We start from the raw sequence: 12,473 nt of genomic DNA on the forward strand, positions 1-12,473 counted from the left end.
AAATCAAATGTGACTTTGCTGGACTTTCTTGAAAACCTTCCACTTGCATATATGCTTAACAAAATAGCACTATGGTCACCTTACCTATATTTAAAGTCTAATGAGGGAATAAATTCCATGCACAGATCCAAAATACAAGCACAGATCCAGTTGTGTAAAGACGAATTACTCTTTTTGAATGCAAATTACTCTAGCAAGACCCAAGTCATAGACGAATACAATTATGAATATGAATATGATGAATATTTATATACTGGTTTTGAACAAAAATTCCCAAAGAGGTTTAAATAAATAAAAATAAATAAATAAAATGGCTACCATGTCCCCAAAGGTCTCACAATCTAAAAAAAGAAATGTAAGCTAGACTCCAACAACAGCCACTGGAGGAATGCTGTGTTGGGGATGGATAGGACCAGTTGCTCTCCTCCTAGACTCTACTTATTTAATTCTTATTAGCTTTTTTGTTCAAACAAGGGCTCACCAAAATAATGTAGTATTTAGGAGAAAATACGCAACCCAGTAACCCAATACCAGAGTCCAAGCTGGAGAAAATCTCAACAGCCACAGTGAATTTCCCTTTGGTACTTAGGTAGTTTGGAATAAATGACAACCAGACACTGCAGAAAATTAACATCCTGAAGGTGATGAACCTGGCTTCATTAAAACTGTCAGGTAACTTTCTGCCTAGAAGAGCCACAGTGAAATGACAATACTCAAGAAGCCCATGAATCCCAGGACACAGTAAAACATGGTAGTTGAACTTTTATTACATTCCAGTACATTTGCTTCATTCATTGAGTGCATGTCAACATCTGGGAAAAGGGGGGACATTGAAGCTCTTCTCACGATTAGTGAGAAAAGCTTCTTGTGGGTCTGCAAGGAGAGTGAGCTTTGCCCACTCTCCACTCAGTCAAGCAGCCTCCAAGCCCTGGGTGGCCAAATCAGCTGCCCACATGACCATTGGCTCCATTACGGAGCTGGTGGGGGCTGCGGAGATCCGGGGCTGCTCAGACCCCAGAAATTCCAGGATGCCCCGTGTGAGCACACGGTGCATTCTGGAGAGACCTTTAAGACCAGGAGGTTGGCTGCATCCTCCCGGTTGGGGGACTACTCATGTGTCACCACGCACTGCAGTGGCACATGACCAAAAAAATGAGGTTAATGGAACGCTCACTCCATTAACCTAATTTAAGGGGGGGGGGATAAGGCAGGCTAGGCTCCCTTAGCCCACTTTCTACTGCTCGTGGGAGTAGTTTTACTGTTAGCCATGCAGTACAAAAATTGTTATTGCAGTTTGCCTGTCCTCAGCAATATGCTTAATTAAATGGCATTTGTAGGCGACATTACCAGCTACAATGATTTTTTGGTGGAGTCTATTCCTTCCAAGTTTTCTAATCTGTTGGATTCTCTACTCCCATTGGCAAAGATATACAAGCCAACATGCATTATATTTACAGTCTAATGAAAGGATAAATACTATAGTAAAAATCTCAGCAATGATCTAGCTAAATTAGCAATTGTGACAAGATTACAAGTAGTAATTAGGACAAGATTAAGTCCCTTTGGATACATTGAAACTTACCCATTGCTAAATTTGGATGGATCCATAAATTCATTGCTTATTTGTTTCTCATTAACTTGTCTTTTTTATTCAGATCAGGCCTCACCACAATAATGTAGCATTTGGGGGAAAAGATGCAACCTAGTATCCCAGCACCAGAGGCTAAGATGGAGAAGATCTCAACAGCCACCATGTATTTTCCTTTGGTACTAAGATAGGTTGGAATAAATGACAACCAAACACTACAGAAAACCAACATGCTGAAAGTAATAAATTTGGCTTCGTTAAAACTGTCAGGTAGCTTCCTAGCTAGAAAAGCCACAGTGAAGCTGACAACAGCCAGGAAGCCCAAAAAGCCCAAGACACAGTAGAACATGAGAGGTGAACCCTCATTACATTCCAGGACAATTGCTTCATTCATTGAATGCATGTCAACATCTGGGAAAGGGGGAGAGATTGTCAGCCATGCAGTACATATCAGTGTCTGAATGAGGCAACAGGAAAGAACAATGAAGATTTCCAGTCTTTTCCCCACCCATTTCCTCATCCTGGACCCTGGTTTAGTAGCCATGAAGGCTAGAACCACAATGATGGTTTTGGCCAGAATGCAAGAAACTGCCATGGAGAAGATGATGCCAAATGCAGTTTGTCGAAAGAGGCATGATAGCTTCTCAGGTTGGCCTATGAAGAGCAAGGGACAAAGGAAGCAGAGCAGGAGGGAGATGAGGAGCATGTAGGTGAGGTTCCGGTTGTTGGCTTTGACAATGGGAGTGTCCTGGTGCTTAATGAAGATCCCAAAAACCGAAGCTGTGATGAAAGAAAAGGAAAGAGCAGAAGCAGCCAAACTGGTTCCTAGAGGTTCTTTATAGGACAAGAAGGTGATAACTTTTGGAAGGCACAAAACTTGGTTGTTGTTTGGATAATGATCTTCTACACACTGGAAACAGTCATCCATGTCTGAAAAAGAATATATGTTTTATGTTCATAAAAGGTACATGCATACTGGATTGTGACAGTCACATTGGAATCGGGAAAGGCAAATACTTCTCAGCTTCATTTTACAAAAACAGGTAAAGGAACTGAATACAAATTTCCACTTATCCACAGACCTTTCTATATCACTAGGCTTCTTCTGACGGAGTGGATACGTTGCTGCAAGTGATGATTAACACTGCACTTCCCACATTGACCCTTGTACATGCCCTATCAAAAAATTATTGCCCTCCGCATATCTGAGAATACATTGGGGTACCCACTTACATCTGGGGTAGGGATCATCCTCAGACCTCTTAACTGATACATACTTTCCATAATGATAGATACTTCTTCTAATGATACATACTTACACAGCCGGGTCTTACGATCAGTGAGACCCGTTTGTAAAGGTAAGCAGGGAGAGAGGGCTAAGCCCACTCTCCCCGCAGACAAGCAGAGTGGCAGCCCTGGGTGGACAGATCAGCTACCCACACAACTGCTGGCTCCATGATGGAGCTGGTAGGGGCTGGGATGATGGGGGCCCCGCAGCCCCCAGAAGCCCCCAGAAGCTCTGTCTGAGTATGCAGGGCATACTGGAGATACCCCCAAGCCGGGAGGCTGCTTTTAAGCCTCCTGACTGGGGTCTACTCATGAGTAGCTGCACCGCAGAGCCACACCATGGCTACTCACAATTTTTAAAGAAGGGTTTTCAGAGTGCTCGCTCCATAAATCCAGTTTAAGGGGCAGGCTACTTGAGCGGGTTACCCGCTCAGGAACCACCGGGCTCGAAACCGAGTCCAGTGGCTCACACAATCTGATAATTGGGCTAGCAGAGGCTAGCCCAATTTTGTCCCATCATGTGAATAGCCTCACAGTATACCCTCCATTCCTGATACAGAGGTTGGGTGTTGTTGTTGTTGTTGTTGTTTTTAAACCCCTTCATTGGAGCTTTTTCCTGCAATGACACTAAAACATTGAGGTGCTTCACACAATTAGTTGAGGGTTTTGCAGGGAGAGTGGGCCTAGCCCACTCTCTCTGCACATGAACAGTTGCTTATTGCTGGGTAGCTAGATTGGCCACCCAGACAAGCGGCAGCGTTGGTTGGGCACTCCCGTGGGTGGCTGCTGCTCACTGGAGAGGTCCAGGGGTTGGGGCTGCAAGCCCCATGGTTCCTGAGCGGGTAAGCCGCTCAAGTAGCCCATCCCTTAAACCGGGTTTGTGGAGCGAGTTCTCCTCAAACCTGGTTTTTGGGATCATGGGTAGACACAGCCCGGCTCCACAGCACGGCGACTCACTTGTAGACCCCCGGCTGGGAGGCTTAAAAGCAGCCTCCCGGCTTGGGGGTCTCTCCAGTATGCCCTGCGCACTTGCCCCCGAACTCCCCAGCCCCTGCCGGCTCCATCACGGAGCCGGCAGTTGTGTGGGAGGCTGATCTGGCTGCTCAGTCAGGTCTGCCCAGTTGTCTGCGGGGAGAGCGGGCTTAGCCCGCTTTCTCCGCAAACCCGGCAAAAGCAGGTCCCACTGATCATGAGACCCGCCTCCATCTATTTTATAAGAAACGACTGCCACCCTGATATACTCATGCTGGATGACAGCGAATACTATTATTACAAAGTGAACCATTCCTTATGGTTGGAGAAAGGGCTTAAAAGGGGTGAGGCGAGAAAGCCTCAAAATGCTTACTGCCTCTGCAGATGATCCTTCTGGCTGGACAAGCAGATCACTTTCTCCAATGTTCGCCGGCTGCTACCAGCAGCCAGGAGGTTTGGGGGCCGGGGGGACCCTAGAACTCACATGATGTACCATGCATGTGTGCGGTGCATTACGGAGAGCCTCCCAATGCAGGATGGGAGGCTACTTGTGTGTAGGTGCTGTGCAGAGCTGCATGGCACCTACACATGATTAGTTAGCTCAGTTTCTGGGCGCCCTCATGCCCAAAACCTTGGATAAGCAACGGGCTACCTAAGCACATTTGCCACCGTGCCACAACTGCGAACTTTGCACCTCCTGGTGGTTCATAAGCACCAGCAAAAGTGGGCTGGGCTTCCTTAGCCCAGTTTTGCCTGCATGTGTGAATAGCCCCAGTGCCTGACATCCTGATGAAATTTACTAGAGGAAGCCCTATTGAAATTTAGTATCCTTTAGAGCAACTCCTGGGTAATACTGCTGAGTAATTTAGCCAGCATGTCAGCCACTATACACAATTTATCTTACCCTCCTGGTTTGTAATCTTCCCTTTTGGGCACGGAAGGCAATCATAGCAGCAAAATGGCTCCCCTTCCTTCTTGGCCTTACTATAACCACAATGGCAATGGTCATTACATACAGAAAGAGGCAGTACCTGTGCATAAAGGAAATGTGGAGAATGGGGTTTCTTTCCAACATAAAATATTCCTCATTATTGATAAACAGAAAAAGCTGACTAAAAGCTGATTTAACCCTTCCCCCACAATGCATCACTGCATCTCGTAATTTTGTCAAGTGTCTATTGGCTCACAAATTTTTGCACTGGCTCCTAGGTCTGAAGAAAATTTTCAGATCTGGGGTGAAATCTACAACAAAGACATAATTAAGGGTTTGGGTCCCCCGCTTTTGTTTCTTTGGGGGAGGGGACCTTACTGTGTTATATTGCATTTATCCCTTCTTAACTCTACCTTTTTTTTCCTGCTTTGCACATTATGGCCTGTAATCAGCTTATATATTTTATATAAAATAAATGACATAAATGTCCATGGCACCTACCTGGTTAAATCTGATTGGCCACACAGTAGCATCATCATGAAAAGTAAACCTGTTATTCGGAGGAGCGAGTGGGTCTACATTTCCAATTTTGACTCTCAGGAAGGATTGGTTTGGAAAAGTGACCCAGTTGATAATATCAAATCCACCTATTAATTCCCCATTTTTGTCAAAGGAAATCATTTCCCCAGCACTGTTGTTAAATGTGACACTCCTCAAAAAGTGCTGGAGCTGCACAGAAAGGATAAAATGGAAATCAGAAGGATGCAGAAAAAGATGCAAATATCTAACAGTGCAGTAACCTTTCTTACTTGAGCATTGTGATTAATGGCCTAACTGCCTTTTCTTAATGTAGTCTTAGCATTAAGCACAGTAATAGCATCTAGTCATATAATTAAGCTCATTACAATGCTCAGGCCCGGTATTACTGCTCACATTACCTGCCACATTTGTCGATTCAAACATTTTTGTCGTCGTCCATTTTCCTTCACTGTTTGATTGAATTTTGAGCAATGCATGGCATGCAAAGCATGTGCTATGGCATAGACAGCATTGTAGATGCTGTAGATGTGGCCAGTCATACGCATTTCAAAAACAGACCGAGGAAGAGTCTCAAGCTTCTCCTCCCCAGTACATATTTCTTCATCTGCCTTGTCTACCCCAGCTTTGGGGAAGAAACAGTTGAATGCATTTTCCCAAAAGACCCTGATAAAGCCATCTTGTTTTTCTGAAACTGGGTTTCTGATCTGAAGAAATTTCTGGAATCCAAAATGCTCCTCGGAGTGTACTGCAAATGATATCATGCCATGAAGAAAATCTATGTCCCAATCCTTTTGAAAGGGGAATGATGTGAAATCTGTCTGGGCTGTCATAATCCAGACTTTAGCCTTGGCCATCATTGGTAAATCTTCAAATGCTGCAAAATTGTACATTATTCTCAATGTCATCATACTCTGAATTTCACCATATACGAGCACCACGTTGGCTGTGCTCCCCATAACAACATCCATTGTTTTAAACCCGTCTTGCACCATTTCAGTGATGTGACTGGAAAAAGTTTGCTTTGGGAATCTTTCTAAGAAGTCAAAGCAGATATGGTGTTGCGAAAACATGGAAACCACATTCTCTATAAATTTCTCTGTATTATCTTCACTCTGAGAAATCATCCCAATCCAAGTCCATGCAAAGTGCAACAGTAAGTGGAGAATTCCTGTGTATTGATGAGCCTCATTTGGGAACATCTGGTGGAAAAAATCTCCAACTGCTTTGCTATTCATCACTGGGACAGACCCATATATGAGCTAAAGATAATTTTAAATTGGAGTGGTGAAGACATTGTTTCAAAATAAACTCTAGGGATGTGCATGAATATCACTCAAATAAATTGAATTCTAATCTAACGAATCAATTTGTGTTCAAAAACATTGAATAGAGTGGAGATTTGCTTGATTCTATTCTAATTTGCTGAAAGTCAAATCAAATTCAGTCAAAGTTGACAGAATTCGATTCGACTTTGGGCAAAATCAAATTGATTTGAACAAATCTCCACTCTATAAAATGTTTTTGAACTCAAATTAATTTGAGTTAGATTCGAATTTGAATTGATTTGAGTGAGATTCATGCACATCCCTAATAAACTCTGGATGACATCCTGACTAATGCTGTACCTATGCAGCAAAGGAAGCATCTGTGCAGCTCCTGCTTTCTAGATTAAGTAGCACTTTACTCTGGGGGCAATTTTGGCCAGTCTCCCCTTCCCTATGAAATGCTCTTGGCCATCCAGCAATATGTCCCTGACAGTTGTTGCACAAATTTGCCCTCTTCTGTGTTAGAGCCCTTCATGTATTTGTAGAGTCCTCTCACATGCCTCTCAGCCTCTTGGCATTCACTACAATCATAATATGCCTTTCAAATGTGCTTCTTTCAAGGTAGGGTTTAGGAAAGTATGTGAATCCATGGACTGGGTCTCATCATCCGTGAGACCCGGTTTGGGGCACTGAGCAGGAAGAGCGGGCTAAGCCCGCTCTTCCAACTCATGAGCAGGGAGGGAGCCCCGAGCAGCTGGATCGGCTGCCCACACAATTATCGGCTCCGAGACGGAGCTGGCGGGGGCTGGGGAGCCCGGGGGCCGCAAGGCCCCTGGAAGCCCCAGTATGCCCTGCGTGAACCTGGGAGGTGGCTTTTCGCTTCCCCTCCGGGGGTCTACTTGCGAGTAGGCATGGTGTGAAGCCGCGCTTCTGCTACTCATGATTTTAAAAACCAGCTTTGCGGAGTGCTCGCTCCACAAACCTGGTATAGGGGCAGGGGTTCTTGAGTGGGGTACCCGCTCCAGAACCACCGGGCTTGCAGCCGAGCCCAGTGCTTCGGATGATTGGCAAAAATCAGGCTAGCGGAGACTAGACTGATTTTTGCTGATCGTCAAAATAGCCTCCATGTCATGCCTGTGAACTTGGTGGGGCATTTTTGTGGCCCAAGTACAGAATTTTGCATTTGTTTCTGTTGCATTTCATGTTGTTAGTTTCAGCCCAGTTAGTTCTATCCACTCCTTCGACTTCTAATCAGGGCTTGTTTTTCAGACCCTTGACAGAGAATTGGAATTGGAGGGTGGGGGTGGGTGTCTGGGAATGGGCCCTTTGGGGAGTTGCTTGTCTTGCCAACTCAGAACTATGGGGCTCAGGGGACAATTAAAGAAGATACAGACTTCCCTCAACACAGCCAGGGGTGCAGCCTTGAATAAGAAGCAGCAGTCTTGTGAGTGCTACTGATCTTTCTGGTGAGTGCCTGCTCACCCAGAAAAGGGGCAGAAGCAATAACCATTCATTATGAATTATGAAATCATTCTATACCACCATTTCACCTTGAAAGCCAAAGTGATATATAACAAAGAAAGATCAAACATTTTTTAAAAAAATCACAGAACAACAAAATGAGAAGCAGAAATCACAAGGCATAAAAGCACAACAGCAATCACTCCACTCCCTTAACCTGGGTGATTTGCCAGGCTGCTTCCAGCCCAGCCACACACAGAGGCAGCTCCTAGAGTGCCCACCTCTTGCGGGAATCCCCCAATGCATCATGCATGTTGTGTGGTGCATTGGGGGATCTCCAGAAGCTGGGATGACGGGACCCAGCCTCTCTTTACCCATGCTGCAGGGAGCAGTGGAGAGACTCATCCATGCTGCTCCTGGCAGCACTGGTCATGTGGGTATTGTGGCTTGCACACTTTGGGGCTGTGAGTGGTTGTCCACAGAAAGGTAGGTTGAACCCTGCCTCCCGCACCACCTGCCCACTCGACTGACTGACTGTGTGCACAGTCATGTAAATAGACCTTCTGTTTGATAGTGAACATGGACAAGTGCTAAGCTTATATCTCTGGCTGAGACCATGAATAAAGGAATAGTTGGAGGCTATCCCCATGATCAGGCAAAATCAGGCTAGGGGAACCTAGCCCGATTTCACCTGACCATTAGAACCGCCGGGCTACTCATGAAGAGACTCCCAACCGAGAGGCTCAAAAGCAGCCTCCCAGCTCAGGGGTCTCTCCAGTATGCCCTGCGCGCTCGTGCAGGACATACTGGAGCCTCCGGGGGCTGCGTGGCCCCTGAAATCCCCAGCCCCTGCTGGCTCCGTGATGGAGCCAGCAGTCGTATGGGCAGCCACTGTGGCCACCCAGAGCAGACTACTGCTAATCTGTGGGAGAGTGGGCTTAGCCCGCTCTCCTTGCAAACCCTCCCCAGGCTCTTCTCACGGATCGTGACAAAAGCCTCTCTGTCTTTTTCTTTCAAAGATCAAATAAACCAAAAGAATTTTCTTTGTTTCTCTTCCTTGATCAAGATTTGACCATTTTGTATCATGAACCTTTTAATTTACAAATGAGAAACCACACCCCAAAGGCAAGAAATTCTTCGGGGCTTGTTTTACTCCCGTACTTTATGCATACATTTTACCTATGGAATCTTGTATATACACAGAATGGTTGCCATATGGAGACAGACATAAGAGTTGGGTCCCCCAATCACTGCTACTGGAATATTTTCCATGCCACACTTGTAATTAGGGATGAATCTGTTGTAATAATGGATGAATCTGCCCATTTTGAAGAGAAGTTCTACTGAAGCAAGATAGGTCCAGCTTTCACTGAAATGGCTATTATAGATGTCAAAACCCACGGTGGCATTGGGTAAGAGCTGGGGATGTTCATTTATCTCCTTTACAGCATATACCAAGGCCAGGATGTGCTCGTAGTTTTGAGTCAGGAACCTGGCATAAGCATGACATGGTGTATCATAATGTATTTTGTTTGGGCAATAACATTCACAACATTAATTCTAAATATATAATATATATGGTGCACTAAAATAAATGCTATGCCCACAGACAAGCTAAGTGTGAAAAAATGTGTTTGTTCACTAGCCTGAACATTTGTGCATGTCTGCACACCTACATATACACATATTTCTGTTGGTGGTGGTGGTATTGATATGTTTTTAAGTCTCCAGTTGATATACCTGTCTAATAGTCAGACCGCATGGTATACTTAGTAATTCTGCATAAACCCATGATATATTTCATAATCTAAGGATACTGCATTGAATCCTAAGGTTTCCTTGTACCAGAGGCTAAGATACAACTCATTCTGGACATTACCTATCAAACCTAAGGATATTTCCTATTAGTGAGCACAGAGAGACTGAGGGGCTATTCCCTCGGCTGCGAGCTCGGTGGTTCTGGAGCGGGTAAACCGTTCAAGAACCCCTGCCCAAAAACCAGGTTTGTGGAGTGAACACTCTTCAAACCTGTTTTTTTAAATCGTGAGTAGCCACGGTGCGGCTTCGCGCCATGCCTACTCATGAGTAGACCCCGGAGGGGAGGCAAAAAGCCACTCCCCAGCTCCGGGGGTCTCCTCGGTATGCCCTGCGTGCTCGCGCAGGGCATACTGGGGCTTCCGGGGACTGCACAGCCCCTGAGCTCCCCAGTCCCCACCGGCTCCATCTCTGAGCCAGCACACAGTGCCCCAAACTGGGTCTCATGGATCGTGAGACCTGGTCCTGAATCTACTAGGGAATGGGGAGGTTGTTATAGATCAAATTATTTCTAATCTATTATTGTGAGCCAACATCCTGCCAATTCTGTCAGAAGCAAAGCAAGGGGGGCTGTTATGAATGAAAGATTAAAGGAATACCATACATATAAAGCTGCATTTTGGTATCTGGAATCTCAAGTACTACCTTTACTATCAGGTACCCAAGTTTTCCCCAAAAGCCTGAAGCAGAATGGACAAAGTTGTTCCTGCTAAATAAAATGCGAAATGTTGTACTCTACTTTTTCTATATTACAAGGAAATTCTTAGGAAACCAGGAAACCATGGTTAATGTTTCCTACAGAAAATGGCTTGACATATCAGATCCCAAAATTTATTTTATTTATATATTTATTTTATTTACATATTTTTATACCGCCCAAAACGTTCTTCTTGGACTGGTGCAAAAATGCATAAAACACCAGTCATTTTCCACTAACTGAGTGAAACTAAAGTCAACCCATGAAGTAAGTCACCGTTCCAGTCATCCTGGAAAATGTGCTTTGAAGCTAATACCAAGTTAAATCAATTCCATGGGGTGATTCTCACGAGGCTAGAGGCTAGCCCGATTTTTGTTGACCATAAGAACCACCAGGCTCGCAGCCTAGACCGGTGGTTCTTGAGTGGGTAACCCGCTCGAGAACCCCTGCTAAAAAGCAGGTTTGCGGAGCAAGTGCTCCAGCAAACCTGCTTTTTAGGATCATGAGTAGCCGCGCCGTGCCTTTGCACCTCACCTACTCATGAGTAGACCTACTCATGAGTAGAGTTGGCACTCGCGCAGGGCATACTAGGGCTTGCAGGGGCTGCGTGGCCCCCACTCCCCCCACCCCTCTCCGGCTCTGTCACGGGGCCAGCCATCGTGTGGGTGGCCAATCCGGCCACCCAGGGCTCCCTGCCCGCTCGTGAGAACAACTGACCAAACAAACAAACTTTGGGAATACAACCCATTTGTAAATTAGGGACTTCCCAACTTGTACTTATAAATGAATAAATGAATAAATTTACACATGTTTTATATATTTCAATGTCCCAAATATATATGGAATATATTTGGGAAACAGGAAGATAGAAAGAAAGACAGAGAGAAAAAACCTCCATACAAGCGTTCTTCCAAGAGTTCCTGAGATGGATGCTTCTCAAAGGTTATTGTATTTGAAAATATGTAGATCTGAGAAAGGATGCCAGCAATGATGAGATCTCCTGCCTGATAATACTTGTGGAAAAAAGGAAGAGGGTCATCGAGGAGGCATTTACTGAGGGGAACCATGCAGGCAACTTGAGGGAGCAGCATCAAAACCAACACAGTAAATGCTGACATCTTGCAGGAAAATCTTCACTTTAAACAACAGCCTCAGTGTTCCCTTGTCATTTGAGCATTGCTGAGTTGTATGCTCAGTGCTTCTCAGGTGATTCCAAGCCTACACTGTTCTACAGCATGGTTATAGCCCTGGCTATGAATGACACAGGGGGCGTTAGCAGCAGCCTGCAGTCTTGACCTGTGATTTTGCAAGTGGCCACTGCTACTCCTTTGGGACTTGGAAAATAATGTGAAATAATAATTGTTAATTTGATCATCATCTCTTCTGAGCTACAGATCCTCTATGGTATTGTAGGAGAAAACATGTTTACGGAGCTTGCCTAATGAACAAAGCCGCACCAGTTTAAGAAGATGGCATAGCCACACAAATTCACTGGGATTTTTGTAACTGCACTTTAGCACTCTTGTGCACAAGTCCCCTGCGAAACATATGAGGTGTGCCACAGATTGCACACCTTGAGGTCATTCTCACATCCAGCTCTACCTGAGCTAGCACAGCCCTACCCAGGTAGGGCTGGTCATGACAAGCACTGGGATCAGGCCCGATCCCAGCACTCCTCAGCCAGGTAGCCCAGGTTTGAAACCCAGGCTAAAAGTGAGGGAGGAGGGCGCAAACCCAGCAGCCTGAGCATCCACAGAGTGGGGAAATCCTCCATGTATTTCCTTGCAGAGTGCATTGAGGAATGCAGGCGGACACAGCCTGCATTTCCCCCTTGCTGCTCTCAGAGTGCTTGCAAACTGGTCATGTGGACGTGCAGCACTGTGGAGCCTGGGAGTGGCTCCAATCATGTGGGAGAAG

At 45.4% G+C, this 12,473-nt stretch overlaps 1 protein-coding gene across 1 annotated transcript; it reads right to left on the reverse strand.

The window, feature by feature from the left end:
• Nucleotides 1-1,619: 1,619 nt before the first annotated feature.
• LOC128329753 (vomeronasal type-2 receptor 26-like) lies at nucleotides 1,620-11,608 on the reverse strand. Its single transcript, XM_053261377.1, has 6 exons — nucleotides 11,457-11,608; nucleotides 9,224-9,422; nucleotides 5,717-6,577; nucleotides 5,280-5,507; nucleotides 4,752-4,878; nucleotides 1,620-2,518 (listed from the first exon to the last, which is right to left on the reverse strand). The coding sequence occupies exons 3-6, from the start codon at nucleotides 6,551-6,553 to the stop codon at nucleotides 1,620-1,622; spliced, it is 2,091 nt and encodes a 696-aa protein (XP_053117352.1). The 5' UTR covers nucleotides 6,554-6,577; nucleotides 9,224-9,422; nucleotides 11,457-11,608.
• Nucleotides 11,609-12,473: the final 865 nt, after the last annotated feature.

The sequence above is a fragment of the Hemicordylus capensis genome, chromosome 6 (assembly GCF_027244095.1).
Source record: "Hemicordylus capensis ecotype Gifberg chromosome 6, rHemCap1.1.pri, whole genome shotgun sequence".
In the NCBI taxonomy this organism is placed as follows: Eukaryota; Metazoa; Chordata; class Lepidosauria; order Squamata; family Cordylidae; genus Hemicordylus; species Hemicordylus capensis.

Coding starts and splice junctions, on each gene's coding strand:
- LOC128329753 (XM_053261377.1), bottom strand. CDS start 6,553: ATGAATAGCAAAGCAGTTGGAGATTTTTTCCACCAGATGTTCCCAAAT. Junction 5,508..5,716: donor TGAATCGACAAATGTGGCAG/GTAATGTGAGCA, acceptor CTTTCTGTGCAG/CTCCAGCACTTTTTGAGGAG. Junction 2,519..4,751: donor GAAGATTACAAACCAGGAGG/GTAAGATAAATT, acceptor ATTCTTTTTCAG/ACATGGATGACTGTTTCCAG.